This window comes from Carassius carassius, chromosome 45, assembly GCF_963082965.1.
Source record: "Carassius carassius chromosome 45, fCarCar2.1, whole genome shotgun sequence".
Taxonomy (NCBI): domain Eukaryota; kingdom Metazoa; phylum Chordata; class Actinopteri; order Cypriniformes; family Cyprinidae; genus Carassius; species Carassius carassius.
The window spans coordinates 815,544-838,707 of NC_081799.1; the positions used below are offsets into that span (position 1 = coordinate 815,544).

General features: G+C 41.6%; 1 protein-coding gene across 1 annotated transcript in view; it reads left to right on the forward strand.

Annotated features, from left to right (window-relative positions):
• The window catches only part of aldh7a1 (aldehyde dehydrogenase 7 family, member A1), a 30,128-nt gene extending 14,980 nt beyond the window's left edge, over window positions 1-15,148 (forward strand). Inside the window, exons 10-18 of the mRNA XM_059539129.1 lie at window positions 233-274; window positions 422-516; window positions 599-683; window positions 850-956; window positions 2,921-3,037; window positions 3,126-3,223; window positions 3,295-3,368; window positions 12,856-12,931; window positions 14,710-15,148. Of these exons, the coding sequence (XP_059395112.1) occupies window positions 233-274; window positions 422-516; window positions 599-683; window positions 850-956; window positions 2,921-3,037; window positions 3,126-3,223; window positions 3,295-3,368; window positions 12,856-12,931; window positions 14,710-14,764 (749 nt within the window). The 3' untranslated portion in view covers window positions 14,765-15,148. The remainder of the gene's footprint in view (window positions 1-232; window positions 275-421; window positions 517-598; window positions 684-849; window positions 957-2,920; window positions 3,038-3,125; window positions 3,224-3,294; window positions 3,369-12,855; window positions 12,932-14,709) is intronic.
• The last annotated feature ends 8,016 nt before the right edge of the window (window positions 15,149-23,164 follow it).

A 23,164-nucleotide genomic window follows, 5' to 3' on the forward strand; every position in this document is an offset into this window, starting at 1 on the left:
CTGTCTGTATATAGCACCTTTCTATAACTTTCACTCAGGAGCAGAAACCTGCCTTTAAACTTGATCTTATCTTTGTCATCTGATCTGATCAGTCTCTGGCCACATCGCCCAGCTCTCGCTGTGAGAACTGAACCCTGAAACGTTGTCATCAGGACAACCGTAGATCAATGTTTTGGTTACTGATTCAATCTAAGGTTGGTGATTTCTAGAGTGATTATTTTCTTTTTTACAGGTCGTCAGCTGCTGGAGTTGGGAGGAAATAATGCCATCATAGGTTTGTTGTGTCTTATTTCCTGAAAGCGTCTTTGAATTACATGTGTTAGTCTTGAGTTATTCACACTGAGACTGTAGGGCTGATGAAACTGAACCCCAAGTGTTTCGATGTGTAGTACAGTAGAGTGATTGCTGTATGTTTCCCCAGTGTTCGAGGATGCTGATCTGAATCTGGTGGTGCCGTCTGCTGTCTTTGCCTCTGTGGGAACGGCTGGCCAGCGCTGCACTACGACCAGACGACTGGTTAGGACATGTGCTGAGCCAATTCTAGTTTAACCACACACGGTTCAGTCCGATTGTTAGTCATGTGATCTCTTGCTGTTAGATGCTGCATGAAAGTGTACATGACGATGTTGTGGAGAGGATCGCTAAAGCGTACAAGCAGATCCGCATCGGTGACCCCTGGGACCGTAAGTTCAGTGGATAATCATGGGCCTCCATCACTAATAATTGCATGGACCGTTTGTATTTATATGCACAGGAACTTACAGGCATGTCATCTCTAGTATGCAGATTTAGTAAATGAGACGCAATGTGTTGTGTCTGTTGCATGAATTCTTGTGTATTTGTTAACAGCAAGCACTCTTTATGGACCTCTGCACACCGAGCAGGCTGTTCAGCAGTATCTGGCAGCCATAGAGCAAGCCAAGCAGCAGGGCGGCACCCTCGTGTGTGGAGGACAGGTAACACTCTTCATGTTGTCATCATTACACTAGAAACAGGGCATCTTCTGACAGATAGTGCCCTACATATGTGACTGTGATGTTCCTCTAAATCAGTGCTTCTCATTGAAGGGTTAGTTCACCCAAAAATTGTAAATTTTCTTGTCTTTTCTTTTCATTTATTATGCAATTATGTGTGTATGTATGCATGTATACACACACACTCATCTAAAGGATTATTAGGAACACCTGTTCCATTTCTCATTAATGCAATTATCTAGTCAACCAATCACATGGCAGTTGCTTCGATGCATTTAGGTGTGTGGTCCTGGTCAAGACCATCTCCTGAACTCCAAACTGAATGTCAGAATGGGAAAGAAAAGTGATTTCAGCAATTTTGAGCGTGGCATGGTTGTTGGTGCCAGACGAGCCGGTCTGAGTATTTCACAATCTGCTCAGTTACTGGGATTTTTACGCACAACCATTTCTAGGGTTTACAAAGAATGGTGCGAAAAGGGAAAAACATCCAGTATGTGGCAGTCCTGTGGATGAAAATGCCTTGTTGATGCTAGAGGTCAGAGGAGAAAGGGCCGACTGATTCAAGCTGATAGAAGAGCAACTTTGACTGAAATAACCACTCGTTACAACCGAGGTATGCAGCAAAGCATTTGTGAAGCTCCAAACCGCACAACCTTGAGGCGGATCGGCTACAACAGCAGAAGACCCCACCAGGTACCACTCATCTCCACTACAAATGGGAAAAAGAGGCTACAACTGCACAAGCTCACCAAAACTGGACCAAAAATGTTGCCTGGTCTGATGAGTGTCTGTTGATTTCTGTTGAAACATTCAGATGGTAGAGTCAGAATTTGGCGTAAACAGAATGAGAACATGGATCCATCATGCCTTGTTACCACTGTGCAGGCTGGTGGTGGTGGTGTAATGGTGTGGGGGGTGTTTTCTTGGCACACTTTAGGCCTCTTAGTGCCAATTTGGGCATCTTTTTAAATTCTATCCGTTTTCTTTTCATTTATTATATTATTTAAAATCCCTTGCTACGTGTACTTAACGTTTGTTAAGCTAACTGAGACTTGTTATAGCACTTGTATATCATTGCTCTTTTTGTTGTTTTTGATTGCTTCCACTGTCCTCATCTGTAAGTCGCTTTGGATAAAAGTATCTGCTAAATGAATAAATGTAAATGAATAAAACATCATTCAGAGCAAGTATGGGGGAAAATTTGCAGTTCAGGTTTGCATTAATCTGTATGAACGCATGCCCAGGAGACTACAGACATTAAGGCTAAGAGTTGCCCAACTAAGTATTGATAGTTGTGTAGATACTGTCGTACTAACAGCTGTCTGAATAATGTCTGGTAGATTGTGATGCCTTACATTTCTATCAAAGTTATCAAACATCAAGATGAATTTGTTCTGACACAGTTTAACTCCGAGTTCTTGTTATATTTAATTACCATCTTCTAAACTTGAGAGAATAAACTGTGATAATGTGAGAACAGGTGTGGGGCAATCACAGATGTCTGTCTCACTCTGACCCCAAGAATCAATCATCGAGCTGCATGCATTGCTCCATGAATTACTAGCTGGGACTACTGCAACAGAGCCTCGTAACAAAGATCGTTAAATGTTTTTATATGTTCCTCTCTCAAGCTTCACCTGCTTCATTTTCACAAGGTCAGATAACTTTACTTGAAGCATTCCGTTTCATTGGTGAACTTTTTAGCATTCAAAGTTTTAGGTTCACTTTTTTTGTTAAATCCGTTGTTAGTTTTGTAATGAAACAGGCAGGTTGCTATCAAACAACATCCATGTGCACTGCTCTAGCATGGTCTAGTGCTCACCCACAGGAAACTCAGTTCTTTCATTCTGCTGCTTTGAAAAATATCACTTTTGTATCTTGCATTCATAGCATGTTTGTGAAATGTAAGCTTCATAACCGAGATGATGTATTGAATTCTGATTCAGATAATGGACCGCCCGGGTAACTATGTGGAACCTACCATTATCACTGGACTGCCACACGACGCCCCCATAGTCCACACAGAGACCTTTGTGCCTATCCTTTACGTGCTTAAATTCAAGGTGGGCTGCTTTATTTCATTCTGGTTTTGCATATTGTTATATGATATAATTATAATTTTGCTGGTAATTATTTCCCCACTGGTTTCAGACGGAGGATGAAGCGTTTGCCTGGAATAATGAAGTGAAGCAAGGGCTCTCCAGCAGCATCTTCACTAAAGACATGGGTCGAGTGTTCCGCTGGTTGGGGTGAGTGCAGGAGTCCGGGACGGTGTTGGTGTTGGGGAGTTGAAGAGAGTGTAACCGTTGTTTGTCTATAGGCCCAAAGGCTCTGACTGTGGCATTGTGAACGTCAACATTCCTACCAGCGGCGCTGAGATCGGAGGAGCCTTTGGTGCGTATATACACATTCATTTACGCTTAGCAGTTTAAACACTGCCACAAAGGAAAAGAAATAGAGACCAAAATAAGGGTTCAAGTTTTCCTTTTTATTCCTTGAGTCCCAACAAAATCCCATTTGTCTGCTATTCTGAATTCTGATGAAGCCTGAACAAGCAGCTAAAAACAGCCTTCACCCAGGCTAGCTGTTTTCTGGCTAATTCCTATTAATAGCATGCTCTTGGGAAGATTGTTAGCACAGTGACCTCAGGTTGATGTGACATGGCAGAACTGTTAGATTTAGCTGTATTTGGTGAGCAGTCATAACATAATCATTATCAGAGTTGTTGTGTCTGTGAGATAGAGCTTTATACCTGATAACAAAGGCTACAAACTAGGGTTGTGCTGATAGATGATAGTATCGTGTATCGACGATAGTCAGAGATATCGACGTAAGCGGATGTATCTGTCGATAATCAAGACGATATTAGGCTCATTCTCCTATTGATGGATTAGATTATAATAATAAAAACTATTATTATTTTTATAAGACGGCCTATCATAATTCAGCTATCAAACTGCCCAGCTATTTCACTTCAGCACCACATTTCACACACACACACACACACACAGCGTGTGCAAAAGAGGATTAGAGTCTGTCGCTGAAGAAGTTGTAACGCTTTGACTCGGATAACTCGTTAAATCCATGAAATGAAAGAGATAGAAAACGAGGAGTTGGTGTCCCACACATTTAATGGCTGCTACACGACAACACGCTCTTCTCATACATGACGGATTAACTCTTTCTTGGCGTTACAAATAAAGTAAAGACAAAATAATAACATCCATAGTGATTCACGTAGCCCTTCTCTTAAAGACTGATCACTTCTAACACGCACTATGTGGTGATGACGCAGAAGGACTCCGTGAGAAACACTGTGGATGATAAGTTCGCTCTGCTGTTTTATTTTCATGCACATCGCACTTAATGTGACTAATGCAAAATACAGAGTTTTGGCCGTTACAAAGTCTCCATCCACAAACAGACGTACATCGTCTGCAGATATAAGGTATTTCATTGCACTTTAACAAGTAATCTGAACAGTGCTGTATGACTGATGCATCAGTTCAATTCAACTTTACTACAAATATATCAACTTACCTGTTTTAAATACTTTATATTTAACTTGTTCGTTTATGTCCAATATTAGTGTTAAACTGTTGGACTTTAAATCTACTATTGATGTTCACCGTTGACTGATTCTGCTGAAGATTAGACTGATAACTTCCCTGCGCAGATGAAGCAGATCGGTCACAGTACGGTGATATGACCATTGTGTCACACTATATATGAACTAGCTGTTTTAAATACAGTAATGTTATATTTAATGTTAGTTCATCAATATGTTTGTCTCTAGATTCCTTGGGCCATAGGATGCGCATTTTTGAGTTTTGTCATAGTTTTTTTTTTTTTACTTCCAAAGCAATCATTTGATCTTTATTAAAGAGTCACTCCACCCATTTGCATTAAGAGGTCCATTGTTAGAAAACCAGTCATACTATTGAATGGTTGTGCAACATTCTCTCATTTTCCCCTGAGACGAGAGAAATCCACTATTTACCTTTTTCACTTCCTCCTACAATGACGCAAAAATCGTCATTTGACGTCATTGTAGGAGGAAGTGTAAAAAGGGTGGATTTCTGTAAAGACTACAAGCACAAGTAGTCTGCCCATAGGGGGTTGTACCCATGGGCGAGGCTAGCCCCTTTTTAGGGGTGCTGAAGCACCCCTAAAAAGGAGCTCAGCACCCCTAAAACTTGGAGTTAGAAATGTTGTTATAATAAAAGTTTTGTTCGTCTTTTACACGGTCAAATAATGTCCAAAACATACTCCGTAGTTTGTGGGTGTTAATGAGGAAAATGAAAACATCCCCGCATAGCAAATGGTGTCATCCTCTTCTCTTCTTCTACTTCTCCTCTGTACCTGCACCGCTCAGCACGACCGTCATCCAGCGCGAAACACACGCAGAGTGAGAACCCGTGATGTAGTGTTGTGATCGGTTATGATGCAACTAAGTTCCGAAACCATATCGGTGAATACTGGAGTCAGTATCCTGAATCACCATGGTGGTTCTATACATCTATAATCTATGCTACATCTATAATAAGTGTTTATTTTCGGACTATTTTAGTCCGGCGGGTCCCCGCCGCTGTGGAGTAGCACAGGACCTGGGTGACTCGTCCATAGTCATAAACGGAGAGAAGTAACGCCGGTTACAATGTTCTTCCGCAAGACGCATGCAGTTCTGTTTATTAACTGCTAGAGCGTGAAACAAAAACAGAAGCGCGACAAATAAACTCCGTACCTGTGTAGTGCGTACGTGTGTCTCTGTTGTTAAAGTTTATCGTTAATTTAATACTCGGGAGTCATGTAAACATGACGTCACGTGCGTCTTTTCTCGTCAGTCGTCATGGAAACATGAAGCGCTGGCGTTTTGAGTGAAAACAAACGACGTATCACTGAAAACACTCACTGTGGCTTTTTAAAAGAATTGTTATTAATTTCTAGATTTATATCTGTTATTTTTCAGTTGTGGCTGACTATCAAACTAGACAATAAAATAAAGTTTCATGTTTTTCTTTTGCTGTATTTATTCATTCATCACACACAGGATTTAACCTGAACTATGGAAGCAAAATAATGACTTATGTCTTTGAAACAAAAAAGCATGCTGAATAGCACTAACTGAAAAATAATGCATTGAATTAACAGTACTTGCATTTTAATGCCTTGAATTTCCAGGGCTTGCATTGTTAGGTCTTGAAATTTTATATAGTTGTTCATTTAAGCTGTGAATATTTCAATTAAAAATATTTCACACACCTTTCCATAATTAAAAAATCAATAATTCATATTCACGTTCCAGAATTCACTTACAAAATATTAAATCGGTTAAAAATACGATGTATAATATTCAACAGGCAAATTTCGGTCCATTTTATTTCACTTTCCAAATTCGCTTCCACAAATTCAGTGGTTAAAATTCGGCAGATAATTCGCCCTTTCACATCCGGGAGCTGCAGGAATAGCAGTAGAGCACAGAGGCATGATCTCCATCTACTGTCAGTCGCTCACCAGCAGGTGGTGCAAGCAGCTGTTAAATAAGGCCAAAGCAACAGGTGGATTAAGTAATACAGTTACAAAAACTGATCTGCAGAAATTAAGCAAGCGCTAAGCAGAAGTTTTGATTATCGGGGCATGTGGAAAAGCTGATTGTGCGTATGTTTATTTCAACCTCTTTGCTGTGACCAAGTAAGCAGCATTCAATGGAGATTATTATGGTGTTTTACCCAACGCTGAATTACAGAACTAACATTACATCTAAGGAAGACATATATTGCTTTCGGTTGTTTAGTTTGCCTAACTTTGTGTAATGGCTTGTGAGTCGCTGTGCTGTAATACTGGGGATCCCCTCACGTCACACTCCAGGATTCCCCAATGACGAGTAATGCTTCTCAGTCAAATAATACTGTGATATAAGACCTCAGATCTCAGAATACATTTTATTGAGGATTATGCAAACTATATACAGGCAAGCAAATGGGATCAAAAAGAATCCAATGCGCTGCATTTTCTTTATAATTGATTTCCATTACCGCTGATCTATAAAGTCGACAGTCACACAAAGATATCAAGACCATGATTAGTTTTAACAATATGCAACCAATTTATATTAACATAAAAAAATGAGTTAAAAACAATCTAGGTATATTCTGAAAATGTAAACTGAAGAAATTATTGACGTGCTACCGCACCCAAGGGACCGTCTGACAATTCCACTGACTGGGTTAAAAGGTCCAATGTGTTTTAATTAAAATTTTAAATAACACAGTCAAATTCTTAATCTTGTATTTCTCATAGTGATTTTCTACAGGTGAGATTTTGCCAATACCTCCCTTCATATATTTACAGTATACAATCATTTACATATTAAAGATCCCTGGAAAGGGTTTTCATGTTCCAACAGTTGTAGTGCATTGCTAGATACAAAACTGACTTACTAGGGATGGGTGTTTTCCACAAATATCACATTCGACTATTTGAGCTCACAAAAAAAAGAATATTCGAATATTCGTTTATTTAAATTAAGTTTAATGAGTCAGACATTTTTCAGCAACATTTGTTTTCGTCATTTTGAACAAGCTTACACACAATAAGCTTGAACATTACACATTGTGTTTTGTAGCTGAAAACCTTTAACAATGCGTGCAAACAAATAAAAGTACAGATTAAAAGCAAAAAAATAATAATAAGTGAACAAAGAAAAAACGTAAAGCAGCCTGCAGCAATTAGGCTATTGTACACTTAACTTTTAAACTGTCAGCAAATCTTTTTTGCTTTTTTTTCTATTCTTTCAAATGTTCTTGTTAAGAAATACGGCATGTAAACATGATTGGGGGAAAGTCGGCTCCTTAGTCTGTTAACAATAAGGCCAGCCGCGGAGAAAACGCGCTCTGATGGCACAGACGTTGTCGGGACTCACAAATAACGGTGTGCTAAGCGAATAAGTTTTGTGAAGCGCTTCGTGTTTTCGTTTACCACTGAATGGGATCCTCATCTGGTGGAATACATGGAATACATGGCTCCAGCAAGAACTGTTCCCACTCGTCTCGGCTGAACTCTCTGTAATCATCGCTGAAGTACTGGCTCAGCCTTTGCCAGCCTTTTCCTACGAGTTGTTATTGCATCCTCTGCATCGTTGGTGACGGCGGCTGCATCTGCACCACTTGCATCAAGGAAAATGTTCTGAAAATGTTCAAATAAAGTTTTTTTTCTTAATTCTCTCATGTTTTCATCGAGAAACCTGAGATGTTTGTGCCGAAGGTCTAGGGCAGACGCGAGAAGAGGAGTTTTCACTGTATTCTCCAAGTTAGCGGTGTTTATTCGTTGCATGAGAGATGCTGCAACAATGTTCTTGAATTCGGTCACTTTCTGTGATTCTCCACGGCATATTTGAAGTACTGTAGAAGACCGCAGTTCTTAGGGGGCGTTCACTTATCGCGTCTTTTGCATGCTCAAGTTCGTTATTTCCAATGTGGGCGCGCGGTATGCACGCTCATAATGGAAGCGACGCGGTCGCAATGCGCACGCGGAGCGACGCGGTCCCGTTTTTTCCAGGCGCGTCCGCACAGCATCGAGTTAAAAACATCTCAACTTTCAGAATGCCGCAAGCGCACCGCAGGTCATGTGACAAGAACTAAACATTCAGCTTCATCCTTTCCCTGAACGTTGAAAGCTCAGCCAAGATGAAGGACCAGCTGATCATAGCTGTATATGGATTGCCATTTTTAAATAAATTTAGTAGCAGAGCTACTGAAAGCGATTTTTTTGTGCTGCAAATCCATTTATCCTTTACTGAAATTTCCGCGTCTTCATGGAGAGAGCGCGTCATTGTTGCTTAGCCTCAGGAGCGCTTCTGCCCGAGCGCTTTGGAAAAAAGGAGAAAGCGGCGCACATAGCCTTTTCCACGCGTTATTAGGCGCGATATGTGAATGGCCCCTTATTCATTCATTAATTATTTTTTAAATAAATTAAATAAATTATTTTATATATATAACATGCACTTTTTCTTGTTCCGTAACTTGCGTTCATATCCTCATCTGTCTGTATATAGTTTGCATCATCAGTAAGATGTGAGTTTGTCTTTAAATCGCTGTCACTGTTAGTGCGCTGAGCCACGTGTTTTCTTTTCTTTAACAGATTTCTGAGGGAAACCGCGTGAAACCTTGAGCGTTCGTTCATATTTTACATCTGCTTAACTGTCTATATAGTTTGAATAATCATCAATAAAATGTATTCTGAGATCTGAGGTCTTATATCACAGTATTATTTGACTGAGAAGCATTACTCGTCATTGGGGAATCCTGGAGTGTGACGTGAGGGGATCCCCAGTATTACAGCACAGCGACTCACAAGCCATGACACAAAGTTAGGCAAACTAAACAACCGAAAGCAATATATGTCTTCCTTAGATGTAATGTTAGTTCTGTAATTCAGCGTTGGGTAAAACACCATAATAATCTCCATTGAATGCTGCTTACTTGGTCACAGCAAAGAGGTTGAAATAAACATACGCACAATCAGCTTTTCCACATGCCCCGATAATCAAAACTTCTGCTTAGCGCTTGCTTAATTTCTGCAGATCAGTTTTTGTAACTGTATTACTTAATCCACCTGTTGCTTTGGCCTTATTTAACAGCTGCTTGCACCACCTGCTGGTGAGCGACTGACAGTAGATGGAGATCATACCTCTGTGCTCTACTGCTATTCCTGCAGCTCCCGGATGTGAAAGGGCCAATTATCTGCCGAATTTTAACCACTGAATTTGTGGAAGCGAATTTGGAAAGTGAAATAAAATGGACCGAAATTTGCCTGTTGAATATTATACATCGTATTTTTTAACCGATTTAATATTTTGTAAGTGAATTCTGGAACGTGAATATGAATTATTGATTTTTTAATTATGAAAAAGTGTGTGAAATATTTTTAATTGAAATATTCACAGCTTAAACGAACAACTATATTACATTTCAGGACCTAAAGATGCAAGCCCTGGTAATACAAGGCATTAAAATGCAAGTACTGTTAATTCAATGCATTATTTTTTCAGATAGTGCTATTCGGCATGCTTTTTTGTTTCAAAGACATAAGTCATTATTTTACTTCCATACTGAACCAGGCTTAACTCCTGAACTCCTAGCATTACTCTCTCTCTCTCTCTCTCTCTCTGTGTGTGTGTGTGTGTGTGTGTGTCTGTGTGTGTGTCTGTGGCCTGGCAGTGAGCAATGGACATACGACAATTCTTTAAAAGAAAAAAGACAGATTCAGGTGAGAGAGTAGGGACAGTCCATAATGACCTCTGTCTTGTTTTTTTCTTCTGCTGAAAAGAGTTAAGTTAAAGTAACAGATAATGCAAACCCGCTGCTGTTGTATCAAATTACTTATCTAGGCAATGGTCCCCTGCTTTTATTTTTTATTTATTTATTTCAAACTCACAAGCTTCTCTTGTGAAAGGAATTTGTCATTTAAAAAAGTTTCTAAGCCCAATAATAATAATAAAGACATTTAAAATGACTCTTGATATGAAGCTTGTTTTATTATTATTTATTGATGACATATTGGTTTATGAAAGTTCAGACAGGCGTGCATCCAGATATGTTAGAGATGGCCATTTGTAAATAATTTACAGAAGATGAATTACATTTTGTCGTCGTACCTGTTACTTTGTTCAATGACAATAAAGTTGAATCTAATGTAACCAATCTGATGACTGTTGATACAAAAGGAGGCACATGGAGTTAACGGTCAGGAAAACCAGCTGAGTGAAGAAGGTTTTGTGTTTGTTACAGGGGGCTGTCTGTGTGAACTCTCACAATTAAGCTGTTGTTTTGAAAAGGTCTCAAAAAAAGAAAAAAATTTGGAATTAGTTGAATCAATGTTAAAATTATAAAGTTATTTTTCAATAGACATATTTTTTGTTTTCGTGTGAAAAGAGGGTGGGTGGAGGCATTGGGGCTCATTGGGTGCTCAGCACCCCTAAAGCTCTGACCCTAGAATCGCCCCTGGTTGTACCTAATGCGCTAACAGACCTATCACACATCAGTGCCCGTGCGTTTGATTTCACCGGGAGAAACTTAGAGGAAAATACTGATTTTTCAGACGGATGCATTGGGGAGGATTTTGATTTAGACGAAGTTATGTTAGAAACGGATGTTCGTGGCTACCTTTATGAGCCACAGTACAGCGACGAGCAGCTAAAAAAACATGAAAAGCGTCAAACTAACAGTAAAACATGGTTGATTTACATCGATAATAGCAAACTTATATATAACTTTTAGCTAAGTGTCTAACGTTACATTATTACGTTACATACTAACTTTACTTACTCATTTCTTGACAAGTGTAACGTTAGTTACTGAGGCAGACACATTAAAACAACAAGCGAGCAAAACATACAAGATATTTAGTTCGTAAACAGAAAAATCATAGGAGATGTGTTTCTTTACAGCAGACGACTATGTCAGTGTGTGTTCTCAGTAGCCACTAGCTGCTAATAGAGTCTAGTCAGAAATAACATTACCTCCAGGCAAATGCGTTTAGTGCTGCTAGTGCTGGTGGTTCCCGGCGTTCCTGGCTTTTCGTCATCGTCGTCTGGCAAGGAAAATACTGAAGGAATTGCGTTTTTCAAAAGCGCGGGTCTCTTCAATCCTAGGGGGTTAGGCGCATAATCTTCGGGCTTGAAATGTAAACTGCACACCGTCTGATTTTTTAGTGCTTCAAGTGTTGTGTCCTCACCGAACTTAGGGTTATTGATAACGTAGCCACTTTTTGCACAAGTCCGTATCTTTCGGGAATCTGTGAATACCATACCATGGTTGTAGCAGGCACTGCAAAATATCACTGTGCCTGAATTATTATGCCAGAATGAGAGTATAGTTCCTAGCCATATCGCCTAAAATATCACAACTTTTCATTTTCTGTCGGTTTTAGTACAGGATGTCACTACAGAAGAGTCAAGTTTTAAATAGGAAAAATATTTGATAATTTTTGAGCAAGATGCTAAAGGTCTAATCAGATTCAATGATCTATGCTAAGCTAGGCTAAAGTGCTCCCGCCAGACCCAGAGATCTGCTGAATGGATCAAAAACGGTAAACTCAACTGTTTAACTCTAGGGAAGTTGGAAAATTAATCTATTTTCGAAAATAGTGAAGTGTTCCTTTAACTTTTCAGTGTTGCAATGCTGACACTTTTACCGGTTATTCAATTTAAATTCTTATCATGGCTTCTAAACTTATTCTTTAAATCATCACTAGAATTATTTGGCAAATTAATCTCAAATTCCCTAAAAAAAAAAAACCCTTTGGTCTCAAGTCAGTGGAGAAACAGAGCAGTTCGAAGGTCCAGCATGATTTTAGTGGAAAAGGAATGTATTTCTGTCTGAAAGCTTGGTCGATCAACCTCATTGTCCAGTTCAGTTCAGTGGGTCCCAACCTTTTTCAGCTCGCGGCCCACACAACCAAACACGTATGTTTGCACGGCCCACTGCAAAACATTTTACTGACCCCGCTACTGTTGGGTTAATAACCTAGTACTCAGAAACTAGATTGTTAACTGTCTTTATTGAATGAACTGGCAATGAACAGAAAATAACGCGGGCTGGCACCGCTTGGCACAACTGCTGTTGTTCTGTAGCATACACAGCAAAAATATCAATAATCAATAACAATAATGTGTGGTTTATTCTCAAACCAATCAGCGAGCTCGACTAGGGGAAGCATAGACCGTTTAATATTTCTTTTTTGTTATTTAATTATATATGTATATGAAATGATGTTATTATGTTCTGACTTAGACATTTTTACATATATGAACCTACGTGGCCCTCAGGTTGAAAACCACTGGTCCAGTTGATCTGTGTTGTGTTTGCATGTGTGTGTACAGGAGGTGAGAAACACACCGGAGGTGGCCGCGAGTCTGGCAGTGACTCATGGAAGCAGTACATGAGAAGATCCACATGGTGAGTTTCGGTCTACGTCACATCCTCAGGAAATGATCCTGCATGCTTGAAATAAAACATGGAGTTTATTATCCACCTTTTTCCTACACGCCACGACGCTTTGCGCAAATGATGGGAGTAACTTCCATTTACACTGTAAACAATCAGCTAAAGGTTTGCACTATGAACATAAGCATGTTCAGAAACTGGGTACAATGAGGTGACATTATTTCACTCACCTTTCAGTCATCGAGCATTAAAAGGAAAAAAAAACATTACAATTTGTGACCCTGGACCACAAAAGCATTTTTAAGTCGCTGGGGTATATTTTTTAGCAATAGCCAAAAAACGAATTGTATGAGTCAAAATTATAGATTTTTCTTTTATGCCAAAAATCATTAGGATATTAAGTAAAGATCATGTTCCATTAAGATATTTTATGTAAATATATCAAAACTTAATTTTTGATTAGTAATATGCATTCCTAAGAACTTCATTTGAACAACTTTAAAGATGATTTTCTCAATATTTAGATGTTTTTGCTCCCTCAGATTCCAGATTTTCTAATAGTTGTATCTCAGACAAATATCGTCTGAGCCTAACAAACCAGACATCAGTGGAGAGATCATTTATTCAGCTTTCAGCAGTGTTGGGCAGTAACGCATTACTTACTAATGTGTTACTGTAATTTGATTACTTTTTTTAGTTACGGAGTAATTTAACACATTCTAATTTTCGAAATAGTACTTATAGAGTCAAGCCGCGTTACATTGCTGACAGAATGCAGTGTTTTATAATCTAGAGATTGTGAAGGATTAGAGACCTGCTCCTGCGAGACCCAAAGCAACATCAGCGCGGGAGAAGATGCACGAGTCCTGGTGTGAGAGGGTACACACTCGTGTGCGCAGGATGCGGGAGATTCACAGGACTACCGAAAATAGAAATATCTAAACATAAAATATCTAAAACAAATAAATGGTTATTCATCTATTGCACAGATGCAACATGAACTAATATAAAATATAAATGATTAACTGCTGCAAGCGTATATCCAGAGTTTCTATTTAGGTTATAACACACGTTTGCAGCGTTGAGCAATGCATTGCTGAAATTCGCATGCTCACAAACCTTATGAAAGATTTATTATGCATATATTTATTGTTAGAACTGAGATTGTGATGAACTGAGATGTCTTTTAGAGATTATAAAAGCAGCGCTATTTGCTTGCATTCTGCCAAACCATGCACGCAGCCACTTGCTTTCGTTCAAAATAACAGTTCTGTAAATGTTGATGCTGTAATAACATATTTATCAGGAGCATGTAGCCTATGCTGTGATTTCATATGTTTCATGGAGAAAAAAACTAACCTAACAAGTAATGTAACTAATTACTAATTACTGTTGAAATAATGTTATCATAACAGTGACGTGATTATTTTTAAAAGGAGTAATTAGTAATTTGATTACATTTTCAGAGTAACTTGCCCAACAGTGGCTATCAGATGGTGTACACATCTCAATTTAGAAAAATTGACACTTCAGACTAGTTTTGTGCTCCGTGGTCACACATTACTTTCAACATACCATGAGTAACTCCTAAAGATCCTCCTCCTGTCCGCAGCAATTACAGACATATATTACTATATTGATATTTAACATGTCTGTATTTTGTCTTTTTGAGTGGAACTACTTCAAACCGGATCATTTAAGACTTGTTAGGAAAAAGGTGGCGATAAAATGGATACAATAACTCTCCTGTTGACAAATTTAACCATCACTGAAATGCCCTTTTCTTGCAGCACTATCAACTACAGCAAAGATCTTCCATTGGCCCAAGGGATCAAGTTTGAATGAACCGCATCGCTGCCTAGTTAACTGTGTGAAATAGCATTGATGATGGACAAAACACTTGTTTCCATGTTGATCTGTGTTTGTATGGCCACATAAAGTAGTCCCAAACCGCTCATCATTTAATGGATTGTTTGATAGCACTTAGCCATAGCTTCAAGTCTTGATGCTGTTTCTTACCAATAAACCATGAAAGGCCAGTTTCTGTCCACTTTCTGAACATATTTTCATCCGGGCATATTACTAAATAATTTCACGTTCTCACTTACATATAATAAATAAAGGTTATGTGTTTTTGTGGTGCTGTCCGAGGGGAGGGCTCCAAGCTCTGAATTTTGTCCTGTACCCAGAGTACACCCCCAAATGTAAAAATAAATGCAAACGCATTTATGGAGTTTTTCCTTGCCATTACAGCTTAAGTATATGGTGAAGAAATTCTGTGAGAAATGAAGACTCGTCTGGAAAACCCTTTCTCCTTGATCTGGCACAAGAAGTTATGTGTTTGTTGTCAATTTTACATTTCAATATAAAATTACTAAATAACAAGAAAGAGGCGCAGTACTTTACAGTAGAGACGGGAAGACTGGATTATTTTACGGACTCAATTTATATTTTTCTATATTTCTACATTTAATCTATAAACTGATCTGACTCATAAGATAACAATAGTTACAAGTAGTAATCACAAAAGTACTATAATAAGTACTAGTACCTAATGAATAACTACTAGTATCTATTAAATAAGTACTACAGTCGTGGCCAAAAGTTTTGAGAATTACATAAATATTGGAAAATGGAAAAGTTGTTGCTTAAGTTTTTATAATAGCAATTTGCATATACTCCAGAATGTTATGAAGAGTGATCAGATGAATTGCATAGTCCTTCTTTGCCATGAAAATTAACTTAATCCCAAAAAAACCTTTCCACTGCATTTCATTGCTGTCATTAAAGGACCTGCTGAGATCATTTCAGTAATCGTCTTGTTAACTCAGGTGAGAATGTTGACGAGCACAAGGCTGGAGATCATTATGTCAGGCTGATTGGGTTAGAATGGCAGACTTGACATGTTAAAAGGAGGGTGATGCTTGAAATCATTGTTCTTCCATTGTTAACCATGGTGACCTGCAAAGAAACGCGTGCAGCCATCATTGCGTTGCATAAAAATGGCTTCACAGGCGAGGATATTGTGGCTACTAAGATTGCACCTAAATCAACAATTTATAGGATCATCAAGAACTTCAAGGAAAGAGGTTCAATTCTTGTAAAGAAGGCTTCAGGGCGTCCAAGAGAGTCCAGCAAGCGCCAGGATGGTCTCCTAAAGAGGATTCAGCTGCGGGATCGGAGTGCCACCAGTGCAGAGCTTGCTCAGGAATGGCAGCAGACAGGTGTGAGCGCATCTGCACGCACAGTGAGGACAAGACTTCTGGAAGATGGCCTGGTGTCAAGAAGGGCAGCAAAGAAGCCACTTCTCTCCAAAAAAAAACATCAGGAACAGATTGATCTTCTGCAGAAAGTATAGTGAATGGACTGCTGAGGACTGGGCCAAAGTCATATTCTCCGATGAAGCCCCTTTCCGATTGTTTGGGGCATCTGGAAAAAGGCTTGTCCGGAGAAGAAAAGGTGAGCGCTACCATCAGTCCTGTGTCATGCCAACAGTAAAGCATCCTGACACCATTCATGTGTGGGGTTGCTTCTCATCCCAGGGAGTGGGCTCACTCACAATTCTGCCCAAAAACACAGCCATGAATAAAGAATGGTACCAAAACACCCTCCAACAGCAACTTCTTCCAACAATCCAACAACAGTTTGGTGAAGAACAATGCATTTTCCAGCACGATGGAGCACCGTGCCATAAGGCAAAAGTGATAACTAAGTGGCTCGGGGACCAGAATGTTGAAATTTTGGGTCCATGGCCTGGAAACTCTTAATCCCATTGAGAACTTGTGGTCAATCCTCAAGAGGCGGGTGGACAAACAAAAACCCACTAATTCTGACAAACTCCAAGAAGTGATTATGAAAGAATGGGTTGCTATCAGTCAGGATTTGGCCCAGAAGTTGATTGAGAGCATGCCCAGTCGAATTGCAGAGGTCCTGAAAAAGAAGGGCCAACACTGCAAATACTGACTCTTTGCATAAATGTCATGTAATTGTCGATAAAAGCCTTTTTAAACGTATGACATGCTTGTAATTATATTTCAGTACATCACAGAAACAACTGAAACAAAGATCTAACAGCAGTTTAGCAGGAAACTTCTTGAAAACTAATATTTATGTAATTCACAAAACTTTTGGCCACGACTGTAGTATCTAAAGAATGCTTACTAGTAATATTTAAATATTTATTAGTCACTATTGCACCAGTCAGAAATTAAAAGATGATATCACAAACAGAATAACTACAAGTCCCTGTTCGTTTGGAGATATTGTTTAACCTCATAAAGAACTAGTGAGAATGTATTTGGAGATACCTTCATTTAAACAGATCATTACATAAAAATGAGTACATCTCCACCATCCAATCAGAGTCCACATGGTAATACAATGCAGTATATGTGCTTAGATATTGCTAATTGGTTACCATGAAAACACAAAGAAAGATTACAAACCTGTTGTCCAATGCTGTTGTCATAGGCCTATGACAGTATAATGATATGTTTAAGTCCAAAATTACTCACAACATCAGTCGAGTATGAAATAACGTACTGTATTATTGCAATCTGACATGGTTTCATTAAACAGAATGAGGCAGAAATCATGTCACTTTATATTATTCTTCCATCCATCCATCCATCATCATTCCGCTTATCCTGGGCCGGGTCGCGGGGGCAACAGTCTAAGCAGAGACGCCCAGACTTCCCTCTCCCTAGCCACTTTCTCCAGCTCTTCCGGGGGAACCCCGAGGTGTTCCTAGGCCAACCGGGAGACATAGTCCCTCCAGCGTGTCCTAGCTCTTCCCCGGGGCCTTGTCCTTTCGGTCATGACCCACAGCTCATGACCATAGGTGAGAGTAGGAACATAGATTTGACCGGTAAATCGAGAGCTTTGCCTTACAGCTCAGCTCCTTCTTCACCACGACAGACCGGTACAGCAACCACATTACTGCAGAAGCTGCACCGATCCGTCTGTCAATCTCCTGTTCCATCCTTCCCTCACTCGTGAACAAGACCCCAAGATACCTGAACTCCTCCACTTGAGGCAGGAACTCTCCACCAACCTGAAGTGGGCAATCCACCCTTTTCCAACTGAGAACCATGGCCTCGGACTTGGAGGTGCTGATTCTCATCCCAGCCGCTTCACACTCGGCTGCAAACCATCCCAGTGCACGCTGAAGGTCTTGGTCTGAGGAGGCCAACACGACAACATCATCCGCAAAAAGCAGCGACGAAATCGTATGGTCCCCATACCGGACACTCTCCGGGCCTTGGCTGCACCTAGAAATTCTGTCCATAAAAATTATGAACAGAACCGGTGACAAAGGGCAGCCCTGCCGGAGTCCAACATGCACCGGGAACAGGTCTGACTTACTGCCGGCAATGCGAACCAAGCTCTTGCTCCGGTCGTACAGGGACCGAACAGCCCTAAGCAGGGGGGCGCCGACCCCATACTCCCAGAGCACCCTCCACAGGATGCCGCGAGGAACACGGTCGAATGCCTTCTCCAAATCCACAAAACACATGTGGACTGGTTGGGCAAACTCCCATGAACCCTCCAGCACCCTGGAAAGGGTATAGAGCTGGTCCAGAGTTCCACGACCGGGACGAAAACCACACTGTTCCTCCTGAATCCGAGGTTCCACTATCAGCCGAATTCTCCTCTCCAGTACCCTGGCATAGACTTTCCCGGGCAGGCTGAGAAGTGTGATCCCCCTATAGTTGGAACACACTCTCCGGTCCCCCTTCTTGAAAAGAGGGGCCACCACCCCGGTCTGCCAGTCCAGAGGTACTGTCCCCAACTGCCATGCGATGTTGCAGAGGCATGTCAGCCAAGACAGCCCCACAACATCCAGAGACTTGAGGTACTCCGGGCGGATCTCATCCACCCCTGGTGCCTTGCCACCGAGGAGCTTTTTAACTACCTCGGTGACTTCAGCCCAGGTGATGGACGAGTCCTCCTCCGAGTCCCCAGCCACTGCTTCCTCAACGGAAGACAAGTCGGTGGGATTGAGGAGATCCTCAAAGTATTCCTTCCACCGCCCGACGATATCCCCAGTTGACGTCAACAGGTGCCCTCTTCACTGTAAACAGGGTTGGTAGGGCACTGCTTCCCCCTCCTGAGGCGTAGAACGGTTTGCCAGAATCTCTTTGAGGCCAACCGATAGTCTTTCTCCATGGCCTCACCGAACTCCTCCCAGGCCCGATTTTTTTGCCTCCACGACTACCCGGGCTGCAGTCCACTTGGCCTGCCGGTACCTGTCAGCTGCCTCCGGAGTCCCACAAGCCATCCAGGCCCGATAGGACTCCTTCTTCAGCTTGATGGCATCCCTTACTTCAGGTGTCCACCACCGGGTTCGGGGATTGCCGCCTCGACAGGCACCGGAGACCTTACGGCCACAGCTCCGAGCAGCCGCAGCGACAATGGAGGTGAAGAACATGGTCCACTTGGACTCAATATCTCCAGACTCCCTCGGGATCCGGTCGAAGCTCTGCCGGAGGTGGGAGTTGAAGATCTCTCTGACAGGGGGCTCGGCCAAACGTTCCCAACAGACCCTCACAGTACGTTTGGGTCTGCCGAGTCTGTCCAGCTTCCTCCCCCGCCATCGGATCCAACTCACCACCAGGTGGCGATCAGTTGACAGCTCCGCCCCTCTCTTCACCCGGGTGTCCAGGACATATGGCCGAAGGTCTGATGACACAACTACAAAGTCAATCATCGACCTCCGGCCTAGGGTGTCCTGGTGCCATGTGCACTGATGGACACCCTTATGCTTGAACATGGTGTTCATTATGGACAAACCGTGTTTAGTACAGAAATCCAATAACAGAACACCGCTCGGGTTTAGATCAGGGGGGCCGTTCTTCCCAATCACGCCCCTCCAGGTGTCACTGTCACTGCCCACATGGGCATTGAAGTCCCCCAGTAGAACGACGGAGTCTCCAGTCGGAGCACTTTCCAGCACCCCTCCCAGAGACTCCAAGAGGGCCGGGTAGTCTGCACTGCCGTTCACCCCATAGGCACAAACGACAGTGAGAGACCTATCCCCAACTCGAAGGCGCAGGGAAGTGACCCTCTCGTTCACCGGGGTGACCTCCAACACATGGTGGCTGAGCTGGGGGGCTATAAGCAAACCCACTCCAGCCCTCCGCCTCTCACCATGGGCAACTCCAGAGTGGTAGAGAGTCCAGCCTCTCTCAAGAAGTGTGGTTCCAGAGCCTAAGCTGTGCGTGGAGGTGAGCCCGACTATCTCTAGTCGGTACCTTTCGACCTCCTGCACAAGCTCAGGCTCCTTCCCCGCCAATGACGTGACATTCCACGTCCCTAAAGCCAGATTCCGTGCCCAGAGATCGGGTCGTCGGGGGTCTCGCCTTCGACTGTCGCCCAATCTACTATGCACCGGCCCCTTACGCTCCCTCCTGCAGGTGGTGAACCCAAAAGGAGGGTGGCCCCACGTCACTCCTTCGTGGCTGAGCCCGGCCGGACCCCATGGGGGGAGGCCCGGCCACCAGGCGCTCGCATACGAGCCCCAACCCCGGGTCTGGCTCCAGGGTGGCGCCCCGGCTGCGCCATGTCGGGTGACGTCTCAGTCCTTGCTTTGTTTGTTAACATAAAAAAGAGTTTGTGAACTATTCTTAGTCCGGCCCGTCACCAAGGACCTGTTTGCCTTGGGAGACCCTACCAGGAGCATATAGCCCCAGACAACATAGCTCCCAGATTCATTCGGGTACTCAAACCTCTCCACCACGATAAGGTGACAGTTCAAGGAGAGGTTATATATTATTCTATACAGTAATAAAGGCTATATTAAACTTTATTCTTATAAAAATACCAAAGATGGCTTGAAGAGCACAGATAAAACCATATATTGTTGTAGTCATTGTTTATTTTCTTCATGTTTCATCAGTAAAACGTCTGTCTGCATGTTATTCAGTTAATAGAGTGCTCATTATTACTCACAAAACCCTAATTTGAGTAGAAATAGCAAAAATAATTATGAACTTTGAGGTAAACATTTGTAAATCCCTTTGTTTTTCTCCAGGTTAACGAAGTGTGCATTATTGCATCTATATATATTATTATATTTATTTTTAAATACTCAGTTCTGTATATCATAGTGAAATATTGTTATTACAAAGGTAAAATTCCTTCTTTTGATTAATGTTTTTATTTAGAAATAATAACCATAATCATTATTATTAGTCTTATTGGTATATAGGTACTTTTGCCAAGTGTCAAAACAACATCAGAGGCAGACATGAAGTGCATTATATACACACCAGTGGAAACCACAGCACTACATCCCAAGCAGGAAGTACCGCAGACACAGAGTCCTCTGAGGAATATGTATACACAATTACCCAACAAAAAATAAATCTCCCACATGCAAAGATAAAGGTCAGTGACTGTAATACAAAAGTGATGCTTGATTCTGGGGCAACTGTAAACATCATTGATGAAGCAAATTATCAGAGACTGAGACGTAAGCCCTCACTCACTAAATGTACAGTTCCCATCTATCTGTATGGTTCAAACACCCTACTGCGTACCCTGAGAAAATTCACCTCACTGGTGGAATCCAAATCACGATTCACAAACGCAACTTTCCAAGTACTTCATGGCAGTAACGGCAGTTTACTTTGCTATGACACTGCCAGTCAGTTGGGACTAATCAAAGATGCTAACACACTCCACACAGCTCCAGAGCAGCCAGTGCAGCCACCACAGCCTATGACAACCTCAAGCCAGACGGAGATGAATGCAATAGGTCATCTGCTCACTGAGTATGGTGACCTCTTTTGTGGGATGGGAAAATTAAAGGACTTTCAAGTCAAGCTGCACATAAAGAAAGACGTTCCTCCAGTCACAGAACTCACAGAAGAGTACCTTTCCATATCAGAAAGCAAATTCAAGCTGAATTACAACGTTTAGAGGAACTTGACATCATCGCTGTAATTTGCCATGCCGAGAAGACTGCAGACCTCGCTGGCATTGGTTGGGGAAGCAGCATCATGTAGAACCTGAACCTTCTTGGGATCAGGAGAAAAAAACCCATCTGAGAATGTGTAACTGAAGAAGTTTAAAGTGGTTTGTGCGTAGGAGCCTTTGGCCTTCTTAAGAGTCAGGTTCTTCTCCTTAAGTCGCTGAAATGTTGCCCCTTAAAGCTTGATCATGGCTAGCCTTCGTTCTGCCAAACACCAGAATATAATCACTTAGAATAATGACTCTTGGGGTACCATCCAGGGCTTATTGAAATGAATTTTGAAATACTTCTGCTGCCGAGGAAAAACTCAGTCTTTCATAACGTTGCAGTCCTACATGAGTGAAGAATGTTGTGATATAATGATGATGGCTCCAGTTCCAGCTGATGATATCCACAGTTTAAATCCAGTTTTGAGAAGAACCTGGCTCTATTGAGCGTTTGTATTACATCATCTACTGTAGGTGTGAGATGTCTTTCTCGTTCGATGGCTTGATTTGGTATCCTCATGTCCACACAGATGCAAGTCCAGTGGGTCTTGGGGCCGTGTTGGCACAGAGAAATGGCCCATATGAACCAACCAGAGTGATAAGTTATGCAAGCAGAGCCATGTCACCCATCAATCAAAAATATTCACAAACCGAATAGCTCTCGCTATTGTGTGGGACTGTGAGCATTTTCACATGTATCTTTATGAGGCACCACTTACCTTTGTCAGTGACCACAATCCTTTGGAATGGATTTAAAATGACCCCAAATCCAAGCCGCCTGCTCGTATAGGAGTCTACGCCTTGAGCTTTATATTTGATAATACCTAGAATATCAAAATCAACTGCAGGCGGCAGATCCTTTTCCTATTTGGCGCCTAAACTCTGGAATAACCTACCTAACATTGTTCGGGAGGCAGACACACTCTTGCAGTTTAAATCTAGATTAAAGACCCATCTCTTTAACCTGGCTTACACATAACATACTAATATGCTTTTAATATCCAAATCCGTTAAAGGATTTTTAGGCTGCATTAATTAGGTTAACCTGAACCGGTAACACTTCCCATAACACCCTATGTACTTGCTACATCATTAGAAGAATGGCATCTACGCTAATATTTGTCTGTTTCTCTCTTATTCCGAGGTCACCGTAGCCACCAGATCCAGTCTGTATCCAGATCAGAGGGTCACTGCAGTCACCCGGATCCAGTACATATCTAGACCAGATGGTGGATCAGCACCTAGAAAGGACCTCTACATTCCCAGTGGAGACCAGGACAACTA